Source organism: Cynara cardunculus (assembly GCF_001531365.2).
Source record: "Cynara cardunculus var. scolymus isolate 2C chromosome LG 10, CcrdV1, whole genome shotgun sequence".
NCBI lineage: Eukaryota > Viridiplantae > Streptophyta > Magnoliopsida > Asterales > Asteraceae > Cynara > Cynara cardunculus.
In genome coordinates, this window is record NC_037537.1 from 22,687,162 (window position 1) to 22,698,930 (window position 11,769).

The 11,769-nt window shown below is 34.7% G+C and overlaps 2 protein-coding genes across 3 annotated transcripts; one reads left to right on the forward strand and one right to left on the reverse strand.

The window, feature by feature from the left end:
• The first annotated feature begins 287 nt into the window (after nucleotides 1-287).
• LOC112519504 (uncharacterized hydrolase YugF) lies at nucleotides 288-5,957 on the forward strand. Of its 2 annotated transcripts, XM_025127658.1 has the most exons (9): nucleotides 288-594; nucleotides 2,371-2,463; nucleotides 3,538-3,749; nucleotides 4,128-4,272; nucleotides 4,342-4,414; nucleotides 4,501-4,647; nucleotides 4,755-4,880; nucleotides 5,684-5,764; nucleotides 5,861-5,957. In XM_025127658.1, exons 1-8 carry the CDS (start codon nucleotides 371-373, stop codon nucleotides 5,753-5,755), a joined length of 1,092 nt encoding a protein of 363 aa, XP_024983426.1. In that variant the 5' UTR covers nucleotides 288-370; the 3' UTR covers nucleotides 5,756-5,764; nucleotides 5,861-5,957. The 2 variants fall into 2 exon arrangements, with proteins under 2 accessions (XP_024983426.1, XP_024983425.1); XM_025127657.1 differs by having other exon boundaries at nucleotides 5,684-5,957.
• Nucleotides 5,958-8,311: 2,354 nt separating this feature from the next.
• Nucleotides 8,312-10,940, reverse strand: LOC112519611 (IQ domain-containing protein IQM2-like). Its single transcript, XM_025127820.1, has 8 exons — nucleotides 10,522-10,940; nucleotides 10,321-10,435; nucleotides 10,165-10,230; nucleotides 9,978-10,066; nucleotides 9,803-9,893; nucleotides 9,388-9,627; nucleotides 9,210-9,311; nucleotides 8,312-9,122 (listed from the first exon to the last, which is right to left on the reverse strand). Exons 1-8 carry the CDS (start codon nucleotides 10,938-10,940, stop codon nucleotides 8,553-8,555), a joined length of 1,692 nt encoding a protein of 563 aa, XP_024983588.1. The 3' UTR covers nucleotides 8,312-8,552.
• Between the last annotated feature and the right edge of the window lie 829 nt (nucleotides 10,941-11,769).

Here is an 11,769-nt window from a genome sequence, read left to right on the forward strand (position 1 = left end):
TAGGTTAAATAATGAAGTAATTTATTTTTGACTTAATAATAATTTTTTTATAAAGATAATGATTATGTTAAAAATCAATAATTATCTTAATTATATTTTTGATTTAAAATAAAATATTTATCTTATATTTAATTATATTTATCTACTATTAGTTCTACTCGCTTGGTTATACTCAGGCAGCAACTACGGCCACGATTAATAAATTAAAAAAAGTTACAAAGTATGATTATAGATATTTTCTTTTAATAACGAAAGAATTTTGGTAGGAGACGTGGCAAATTGATTCACATTACAAGACTCTGTGGCTCCAGGGCATTTGAATTCAACTTCCAACAACACTGCGCACAGAGAGCTCACCTCTGCTCTATCAATGGCGACCACCAGCTCTTCCACATGCGGATTCTCCAAACTCCATTTCCCACTAATATTTACCAACAATATTTCATCTTCAACATCGGGTTTCCACACCAGAACTAGGGTCTCTCCGATTGCTTCAAAGCCCAACAGAATAATATCAGTTTCTTCCTGCTTGATTGATTCTTCTTCAGTCGAAGCAGTCGAGAGTATCAGCTCCAAAGTTAAGGTGGAAACATGGTATTCTCCGTTTCGTTGATTAGGGTTTTTATGTTGCCTTGATTTTATTGTAATGCGCTATCTGTTCATCTTTAACTTACTCCATTGATCCCAACATTCAATCATATATGTTATGGAGGATTAATTAACTGAGGAGATTAAGTCTAATCATTGTTCAAAGTGAAATTCCAATCATATGGAGGAGGGCGGAGGCAGTATATGTTAGAAAAACTTTTCTTGGAATCCACTGAAAGTTGTTTATCACTTTCAGATTGAAGTATTTCGACGGGACAATCAAAATCTCAATCGGATAAAATTCAGTGATTGACAGAACTTCGAATCCAAAATTGTTATGAAATCTGTGTACCACTCTCTCAATCGAAAGAGTTTTCACCTATTCAAGAAGTGCGAAAACTGTCAAAAACGGCAGTTTTTTGCACCCTAAACGGTCCTAAATCAAAATAAACTCAAACAAGTGTGCATTCCGCACCTTCCTTACTTGTTTGATATTTATAATGATTACATTGGTCAACAAATTAATCCCATTACACTTAAATGATATTGGTGATACTAATCACCAACAGTATATGTGTACTGCCCCTGTTTCTGAGCAATAAACATCCCTAGGCAATTTCGAATCATACAAATTTACATTTTACACGTATTCATTGAATGATGCATATACAGTAACGAATTTTAGTGAGTATACTCATCAATGTCTGTATACCTGCATGCATAGTAGATATCTGTTGACGAATATGTTTTGAGTTATGGAATACATATTTCAATAGTATATATGCATTAATGAATATACATGTTCTCCGGTTCTCAAAAATTTTATGGTTCTCACATGAACCTATCCTATCCTATCCTATCCTATATATATTTGAATTGATATTGGCCAACAGGGAAATCAAATGAATTGATATTATTTGTTTAAAGATTTGCTTAAGTTACATGTTTCAGTTTATGGAGCTAAAATATTATGTTAACATGTTAGTTTGATTTTGCAATTTTGACATGATGGTCACTAGTTATGAAGCGTGATTCGTTGTGACCCGAGCATTACTTAGTAGATTCAAATTTGTGATACAACCGTTATTCTTGAGGTTAGGAAGATGGTTTGTTTGTTGTATCTTTTTCTTATAGACATTGGCAACATTTTTCTTTGAATGTGCTACACAGTTCACGAGATATAATAAGAGAAGACATTGGCAAATTGCCAAAATACATAAATCCCATGTCTTCTGACTTTTTTCGTTTCTTGCACTTATTATTGCATGTATGATTATCTTTCCAAATATCGGCCCTTGTTTTAAGGGTATGTTTGGCAAACTAGCTGCTCATAAACTGTTAGCCAAACAACTAGTTGTTTGCTAATAAGCTAGTTGTTAACTCATAAGCTAACTAATAAACCAGTCACGTTTGCTAAAAACTACCTGATAAACTAGATGACAATGTAAAATGACCTAAAAGGACATGTTAAAATGACTTATAAGGGGAATAATTGGAAAAAAGTGAAAAAATCCCCTAGAGCTTATTGAAAAGCAACCTGAAGTAGTTTTTCAAAAAGCTAGCTTATGTTATGGGTTACCAAATGGGGTTATTTCAATAAGTTCAAAAACTAAGCTAGTTTGTGGTTGCCAAATATGGCCTAAGTAAGGAGAAATTGACAATCTAGTTTCTGCTGAGTTACATGGTTGTGCTTGAAAGAACTGATAAACATATGGCTTCTTTTGTTCTGGAGGTATATTTTTGTAACTTTACAGAAATTAGTTGATTTTGTTTGTGTTGTAGTGTCTGGAATTGGAAAGGCTATTCTATTCGATATCAATATGCTGGGAACAGTGGCCCTGCATTGGTTTTGGTTCATGGTTTCGGAGCAAACAGGTCCACCATCATTCATATTTTGCTTCTCATCAACTATGTGATATAGGTATTAACTGCATTATATCACAAAAAAATCTTGTTTCAATTGCCTATATATATTTAGTGCCTCGGTAGTCCCTATATTCAAATGTTTATAGAACTCAAATATCTAACTTCTGCTCACTCAAAATGCTCACATTCTACATGTTCAATCGACATACTTTGTTTGTTCTTCCTTGGACAAATCTTCTTGAAAACTCTAGTCAGCAATAGGCTGGAAATTGGAACCTCATTTCATCGTGTAACTGGACCAGACCTAGTCTAGTTACAGGTAGAACCACTTAGTAAGGATCGATCTCCAATGAGCAACAACTAGTTGGGATCAATTATAACGGTTGCTTAGGACCAGTTCGTGTAGACCACGCAAAATCTTCTCTGTTGACCTTTTTTGATCTTTTTCTCCATTTTAAGGCCTATAATGGCTGTTTTTAAGAGTAATTTGGTTTAATAAACTATAAATAGGTATTATTAGGAGTAAAAAATATTATAAGTACAAAAAAATTGTCAAAAGTAAAGATGATGCTGTGCCTAAAAGAACCCAAGCAGCCGTTGCAGGCTTACAGCTGAACCCTCTTGTCATCAGAGACCAGTCGTTCCTAATTTGCCCAGTACCCGGTTTTAACCAAGCCTTCTCTGGTCCCGTTAACAGACACCAGGTCACATGATGCAAAAGGAGGGTTTGGACTAGGACCTCACCGACCTTAACTGGTCTTGGTTCTTTTTGGTCTGATTGGCTCTGGCCTTTTGCTTATCTCTATTTGTATGTTAATAGTTATTTGTCAAAGCTAGATCAAGAACCTTCTATTGGCTGATTACTATAATACCCGAGCTTAACTATGCCAATTAACAAAATGGCCTGGAATGTTTCAAAATCTCGTCTCTAGATGCCAATAACTGTGTGATGCTTTTTTTAAACTTTGGTATCATTTGTTTTTCGTCTCATTTAGAACGCAACCTGAAGCCATCTTTGAGTTCTTTGTTGCTTCAGATACACTATCATATGGCTAAGTAGCTCTAACTTACCCTCTTTGACAGTGACCATTGGCGGAAAAACATTCCAGTTCTTGCAGAATCTCATCGGGTATTCTCAATTGATCTTATTGGTTATGGTTACTCTGACAAACCAAATCCTCGTGAGTTAGGAGACAGTCCTTTCTATACATTTGAGACATGGGGTTCTCAATTAAACGACTTCTGTACAGATGTAGTTCAAGATAAAGCATTCTTTATATGCAATTCGATTGGAGGTACCACGATTTTGTTAGTTTTGAAATAAACCAAACATCTTTAGGGTGTGTTTGGTATGCAGGACATGACAATACAAAAAATTGCTGTTCCACGTCTGGGGCGACATTAGACTGGGACAGGAACTGAGATAAAAATGCGTTTCTTGTCCCACCCAAAATAGGTGGAACAAAAATAAGGGAGAAAAGAACAAGATTGGTTAATTACTAAACTACCCATGTCAAATTGAAACCCTAAAACCTTCCATAATTCTTTCACCCACCTACCTCACTCTCATCCGTCCAGCCCCATTCAGTCATGTCCTGTCTGCATGCCAAATGCACCCTAAACATAATTCAACATGATACAGTCTTTTCAAAGTTGATTTGGTGTCTGTGTAGGACTTGTTGGTCTTCAGGCAGCAGTGACGGATCCAAGCATCTGTAAGGGCATTGTGCTTCTGAATATATCTCTTCGTATGCTTCATATAACAAAGCAACCATGGTTCGGGAGACCCTTAATTAGATCTTTTCAGAACTTATTGAGGTAAACTATCTCAGATTGAAGTTTTAGTTTGAAGCTCTTATAACTCGAAGTCACAATGGTTTATGGTAGGAATACCCCTGTGGGAAAATTGTTCTTTCAAACCGTTGCCACAAAAGAGGCGGTTAGGAATATCCTTTGTCAGGTATATGTTAAACTTAAACAACGAAAAATTATACATATGATAACTTTTGAACAGCATACATCCAATTAATCGCATGACCCACGCAGTGTTACCATGACACTTCTCAAGTGACGGAAGAATTAGTTGACTCCATCCTTCTTCCAGGACTCGAGCCTGGCGCCGCTGATGTGTTTCTTGAGTTTATTTGTTATTCAGACGGCCCTCTTCCCGAGGAACTACTACCTCAAGTAAAGGTTGAATCTTTGGTCAACCATTATCATCAATACCTTTCTTCCCCTACCTGCTCTCCCTGTGCGCACCTGACCAACAAACTGCAGCTGATGCCCTTATATTTGTGCAGTGTCCTGTGCTGGTAGTGTGGGGTGATAAAGATCCTTGGGAGCCCATTGAACTTGGAAGAGCTTACGGAAATTTTGACCTTGTTGAGGATTTTGTAGCCCTCCCGAATGTTGGTCACTGCCCTCAGGTACCCTGCTCTCCCCCCCTACCCCCCTACCAAAGATGATTCTTCATATGGTAGAACAATCAATTTAAATCATGTTATAATCATCTAGTTTCTAGCAAGGAGGGTTGCATCTAGATCTTCTATCCTATACCGAACAAGTAATTGACTTTTTGGATCATCGTGCTTGGCTTTTGTTGCAAACACACCATTGTTCTTGAGCAAATGTATGAATAATCACAGTATGACCGTCATGGGGGAGGTAAATTGCGTGTCCAAGGGAGTTGGTGGAGTCGAACCCCTAACTTCCCACTCATTCTGAAAGAATGCCGACCTCCTTACCTACTAGACTAAAAGCCACAGGGACTATAACGTACATTCTTATGCATGCATTAGAGGGAAAAGGAGCCAACACGATATGAGCCTTTTACATGACGCTTCAAGATTTAAAATAGATATACCAAGTAAAAGTAAACCAAGATAAAACTTGAGTTTTAGAAACAGTGAATTGTGAGATAAATTATGTCTTATATTTGTTTGCCTTGAAACTTGTATATACACACACGCACGCACACGTATAATTAAGTAACCCTGTTATCCGTAACTCTTTAGAGTATCTGAATCTTTGAATCCATCCTTGCAATATGGTATAGTTTGAGTTTCAGATGCCTTCTGGCTCATGCAGACCAGGGCCAGTTTAGCATTAAGATTCTGGTCAATCAGATACCTTTCTCCGGGCTATACTGGGTTCATTTAGTTTTATTCTGGCCAATTAGATGTGGCCAGAAACCTTTGTGTTGATGATCTCTGCTTACGTGTGCGTGCAGGATGAAGCGCCTCATCTGGTGAACCCACTGGTCGAGTCTTTTGCAGCACGCCATGCAACAGTAAAAAGCTAGTCTTTGTTGGTATGTTATGCATTCGTGCATCGGAAGAAGCATATAAGATTTTACCATTTTGTTGTTTCAACCATATATAGCACAAAATCTTGCCCAAACAAACAGGTGGGTTGTATGTATATGCTGAAACTGCTTGGCAAGGGCTCATAATAGAAGAACACACAAGTGATTTATAAAGTGATGCCAGGATTTCTTGAAAAGTTTATACAACCGATCCTTGGTAATGCCGTTTACGGCAAATGAAATGTTTGTGTATATCTTACTCTCTTTGAGCCTGCTTATGAGTGGGATATGCTAAAGTTTGTTTTTTTAATGATGATTACAAACGGATAATTTCAACAAATATTTTACGTTTTTTTGTTTTTTGTCCGTGCTTCTTTCACCGTATGCTAACACTCTTGTACAAGCTAGAGATCTCTTAAGGAAACAACCACAATATCCTGTTGGGATAGATGTCAGGTTTGTTTACATCTTATTTCTTTTTTCAGACCTTACGCTTGAGTGAGATTTACCGTTTCAATTTGGTTTAGGTATTCATGATCTGACAAGGCTCATTCTAAATTTTACTTATTTGACTTGAACTTGTTATTCAACTTGTTTAGCTATTTTACGAAGAATATGAAATGGAGTTGATAACATTAACGATATGTGTTTCAGTTCTACTGTTGATTACATTGAAACTGATAAATCCTCAATGTTTTATATTTTTTTTTAAAAATCTTCTTTCAATTAATAAATAATTATTATGACCGAGTATCAATAAGGTCAAGAATATGAAATCCAAAAAAAAGGAAAGAAGGTTCAAGTTGACTCGTGAAAACATTTTGTTACATAATTTCTAGGAATTGCCATATTAATTTCTATGTTATTTAATATATATATATATATATATATATATATATATATATACTTGAGATCATGTGAGACCAATGGTTTTTCGTGAGACCCGTAAGACCAATTGTCAACCCTTGGATTAGATTTACAATCGTCAGATCTGAACATTTATAAACGCCACGAGACTTCTCAATAATTACAAAATTGTAACCTTGAAAATTAAGACCATTAGATCATTAGTTTATAAATTTGATCAATGAACATAAATTGGTCTTACGAGTCTCACGAAAAACCCTTGCTCTCACGTGAACCCAACCCTATATATATATATATATAAAGAAAAAGACTTGGCCAGTCTTCTGGTAGTCGACTATATTTTATTAGAAAACAATACTACGATAAATAACTTGTTTTTTTCTATTAAATATTAAATATATTTCAAATCTTAACACTAGTATCAGTTTTCTGAACATTCTAAATATAAATATATATTTAAATATTAAAATGGTACTCACATAATGCAGCAAGAAAATTTTTGATTTTTGATTTTTATGTTTAGTTTATATTTATATTTTTTGTTTTTATCAATATAATACGATTTTATGTGGTTTTGAGAAAACGATAATATTTTTTATTTTTGAATGAAATATAAATTTGAAGATAGTATAAAATTTTGAAAAAAACCCGATATTGGTATCAAATTAACTATTTAATAGTTTTCATTTTTTTTTTGTGTAACTTCTTTAATTCAGTTTTTTATTATAATTTAATTTAGATTTAATAACAAAGTAATTTATTTTTGGTTTAACAATATAATTTTTTATAAACAATAATAATAAAAAAATTTATTAGCATTCAGTGATTATCTTAATTATATTTTAAATTTTTTATATTTAAAATATATGTTTATCATGTATTTGATTATCTTTATCTGCAGTTAGTTATACGAATTTAAAAATAAAGCTTTAATAAGTTGACTTACGTAAAATTATTTGTAATGTTAAATTTTAAGTACATTAATAAATAATATTTCATGTATAAAAAATGGTTTTTATCAAATGCTTTATAATATAGTATAGATTTGTAATATTAATTTATTTGATAATATTTTAATTAATAACCAAACGTTTTGGGTGAATGATAATAAAATGTCGTATTATGTTCAGAATATTTCTGCTTTTTTAAAATAAAATACTAAGCAAATCATGTTTGACCAAGGACCTAATCATATGTAATTGGATTGCAGTTTGATTATTTATGTCCACCAAACCAATTACAATAGATTCGGATTGCTTACACGGTTTTCATAAATGTAAATGAGACCTTCATTTCCTCATCAATTGCAAAATTGACCACCTAAAAGTCAACCCATACAAAAAATCATATCTCATTTCCAATTTTTCATGAAATTTTCTTGCAAATTCTTGTTTCTTGGTTTGCACGATACTAACCGCACACAACTCTTTTAAAAAGCAATCTAACGGGATTTCACACATTTTCACGTAGTATCACAGATAAGATCTATCACTTAGAATTAGGGTATATATCAGAACTTTTGATAGGATTTTTTTAGAGAGTAATTTAGTAAAGGATTTTGCAATGTACAACCATATTTGCAATAAGTACAACCTGGCCACTAGTGTAAACTTTAAATTTCTAAATAAAAGACTCCACACCCATGAACCATAATCAAAGAAAGAACACAAAAGTTGAATCTTTTTCTCCATTAATGGTAAAAAAGAGTATTATCAATGAATACCCATGTGAATCTACAGCTTCTATTTCAATTTGTATCTATACAGAACTGGGAAGATAGAAGAGACCTAAAACCCTATACAAGATTTGAAGATATGGACTTGAAAAGAATGTCTAAAATACCTAAGTCAATCTGCTATCGTCACTAGAAAGTAACAAATTAATCAAACAACTCTAAGAAATCACCTGATGTGGTTATGATTATCCATCAGGCGATCAATAGGGACGACTGTGTTCTGTAACGTTGACTGTTTCTTCGATCGAAATACCTCAAGCTTCTTGGAGACAAGTTTGCTTGTTCTAGAGCATGCGATTGTAGCTGTGTTGGGTAATCTCGCAAACAACCAATTCGAGGTCCGGCTCCTGTGCTCCATTTGCACGAAAGCTTCCTTCCCAATTGAAATGATTTTGTTTCTTTATGTGAATTGATCCTTTGAAGAATAGATTCTTTAGGAACAGCCGCCTCCACTTCTGGATCATGTTCATCGTCCGAAAAACCATCCAACATGATTTCTGATGTGAAACCTTGATTCTCAGTCTTTGATTCTAACAAGAAATCGTCATTTTTTGGTATTTCAAGAGGATTTAAGTTCCTAGCGAAACTACCAAACAATCTTGGCTTCTTTGCTGATGCCAATTTTGAATCTTGTTCTTCAACGGTTCTTTCTGGGATATGATCTTCAAGATCTGCATCTTCGGTCTCCAGACGCTCCTTTTCGCTCTCGGATGAAATAGTTCTTACGTGGGAATTAGTATCATCATCATCATTGGAATCCATCTGAGATATATAATAACAGATATGTAAGAATCAAGCATCAAAAATCGAAATAAAATAGTGAGAATTGATTCGGGTCTCGTTTTTCACCTTTATATAAGAAGTGTTCACACCATTTTCCCGGAGGAATGAAATGAAATCTTGAAAATTTTCTTGGGTAGGACGATAATGACCGCTGTGAGGCCAGACTGCCTGTTCAATAAGCATTAATATGAAAATCGGATATTGTTTTGAAGCAAGAAAAAGACAGGATTAAACGAAAATATACCTTAAGGACACCATTCTCAGCAACAATTCTCCCGGCAGCCAATGTGGCTCCCCCAGCCAAAAAACTTGAATGTTGAAACGAACCTTTCTTCTTGACACCAACATATAAAGTCTTAGTTGCACTGAGGACAAAGATCCACTTAGCACCCTTTGTTTGTCTTGTGGTATCAATGAACTCGCCGGTTTGTTTGTAAAAGAGCTTCCCATCCTCTATCGCTACTTCATACGCCTTCCTCTCCATCTAGAGAAAAAAATACCGATAATTTTAGTGAGAACTTTTTTGTTGGAATGTAACTGTGAGAATACGCAAAACCCCATTAGATTACTCTCCGAAAGATCCCTTTGAGTAGAGTAGCCAATGTGGGACTAAAACATAACGACAATGGAAATTCAAGAAAAAGGAACAAGAGATATACCGGGCCAAGATATTTGATGCATTGCTGCTGAAGTTTTGATCTAGGACACTTTTCAACAAGATTCACTTCTTTACCTTCTCCTATATCCAACCTGAGTTTTCAAATAAAGATAGAGTCAGTTTATAAACTCTATAATACTACTCTTGCTAAGAATGCAAGCTTGTGATGTGCTTACCAGTAGAAGAAAGGTTCTTTGCTTTCAGAATGAAGCCATTTTAAGTAATAGAAGTGAAGATTGTGCCCATAACGATGTCTTGGATCTATCTGTACAAATGCAAGATGAAAAAACTAAGAAAATTTTGAATTATCGTAACGAGTAAGAAGTAATAATATATCAATTCATCGTTCTTTCATTCACTTACTGCCTCAAGCCAGTGCTGCAAAGCAAGCTTCTGGGCTTTGCAATTCTTTGATAGTCCTTTCCCAACCTGCAAAAATCAAAAAAAACTTCTTAAGCGATTTGATTCGATATTTTAAGTTGTTGGCATTCAGTCATATTCTAATGCCTTAAAATGTACCTTGGCAGCTCGGGTTCTTGCTCGGGCCCAACGTGATATGGCCGTCTCATGTTTATCAATATCGAAAAACGATATAGAACTCCTTTTGAGTTCTGCAGAATCCAAGACTTTCCACCTAAATCAATCACAGAGAAACTGCATTAGCAAAACTGGAGATGCTAAGATGCCAGCGTAAGTGTCAAAACAAATCAACATACTTACCAGCTTTGTTCAATTAAAACTGCACAATCTGCCAGCTTTCTTCTTGTTCTAAAGCTTTTATACACTTTCTGCAACTTTGTGGCTGCTTCATGTTTGGGACTCCCTGAATCAGAAGTGGACAATTGCAGGGATTCGATCATAGAACTATGATCAAATCTTGGGGATTGGGTGCAAAGTTCCTTCTTTTTAGCACAAATTAAAGCATTTTTTTCTGGTGAAGGGATTTTAAGGCTTAAAGATTCATGAACTATCTTTTGAGAGTCTACAGACTTCATTACACTTGGTTCAGAGTCTTGGTTCTTGAAACTGATAGATCGGAACAAACTTTTAGGTTCATCATCTTCTAAACAACTGATGGATGTGAAACTGGCTTCTAAATCTGTCCACGCAGCAAAGGGGCACGAAATGGATAAACCCATACAAGTTTAAAAGAAGAGTTGAGCAGCCAATGACTATGAGTCTTGATTATCCTGTTAAAACAATCCATTAGATTCAAATTAGATTAGATGACTAATAAGTTATTCATGAAAAGAAAACTGTAAAAACTGTAAGATTTATCAAAAGACATTTTGTTTGTATTTTAGTCATTGGTGACAACTAATACCAACAAACAGGAAACAAGATGATTTGTCGATGAGCTGTGACATCAATCAGCAAACAGAAAACTTCGAAAAATCAACACCTCATTGCCCATAAAAACTAAAAAAGTACAAGGCTTGATTGTGCAAAGAACTAAAGCATACATTCACACAAATCATAAGAAGATAATTAGATCAAATAGTTCCAAGAAAATAGCAAGAACCCATGAAGCTTTAACGATAATTAAACCCAAAAAAGAAGTCCCACTGGCGCATTTCGTCGAAAACCTCATAGACATAAACACAGATACTGAAGAAGAGAAAATGAAGGGAAAAGAGGAGAAGAGAAGAGGTAATGTTACCCTATATAGAAATTGATTGGTAAAGACTGAGAAATCGAATGAGTGCCCTGTTTTGATTATGGATTTTGAGATGAAATTGGAAGAGAAGAGAAGTTGGTAACCAATGATGCCAAAATTACTCTTATATATAGAAGCCATCACGTAGTTTCGATCGTATGCGTGCGAACTGGGGAGAGGGGTCAGAGGTGGTGGCACGTGGAATGGACTTTCGAGTATCATTTCTCCAAAAATTAAATTAAAAATTTTAATTGTTTGCATATTTAATTAATTTTTATTCTTAATATAATATGCAATTAATACAAAACATA

What these genes read in the sequence shown, in the direction of transcription:
- LOC112519504 (XM_025127657.1), top strand. Translation starts at nt 371, where the DNA reads ATGGCGACCACCAGCTCTTCCACATGCGGATTCTCCAAACTCCATTTC. An exon ending in TTAGGAATATCCTTTGTCAG is followed by an intron (nt 4,415 to 4,500) that starts GTATATGTTAAA and finishes TGACCCACGCAG; the next exon opens with TGTTACCATGACACTTCTCA. An exon ending in ATGTTGGTCACTGCCCTCAG is followed by an intron (nt 4,881 to 5,683) that starts GTACCCTGCTCT and finishes GTGTGCGTGCAG; the next exon opens with GATGAAGCGCCTCATCTGGT.
- LOC112519611 (XM_025127820.1), bottom strand. Translation starts at nt 10,940, where the DNA reads ATGGGTTTATCCATTTCGTGCCCCTTTGCTGCGTGGACAGATTTAGAA. An exon ending in GTTTTAATTGAACAAAGCTG is followed by an intron (nt 10,436 to 10,521) that starts GTAAGTATGTTG and finishes TGATTGATTTAG; the next exon opens with GTGGAAAGTCTTGGATTCTG. An exon ending in TGCAGCACTGGCTTGAGGCA is followed by an intron (nt 10,067 to 10,164) that starts GTAAGTGAATGA and finishes GCATTTGTACAG; the next exon opens with ATAGATCCAAGACATCGTTA.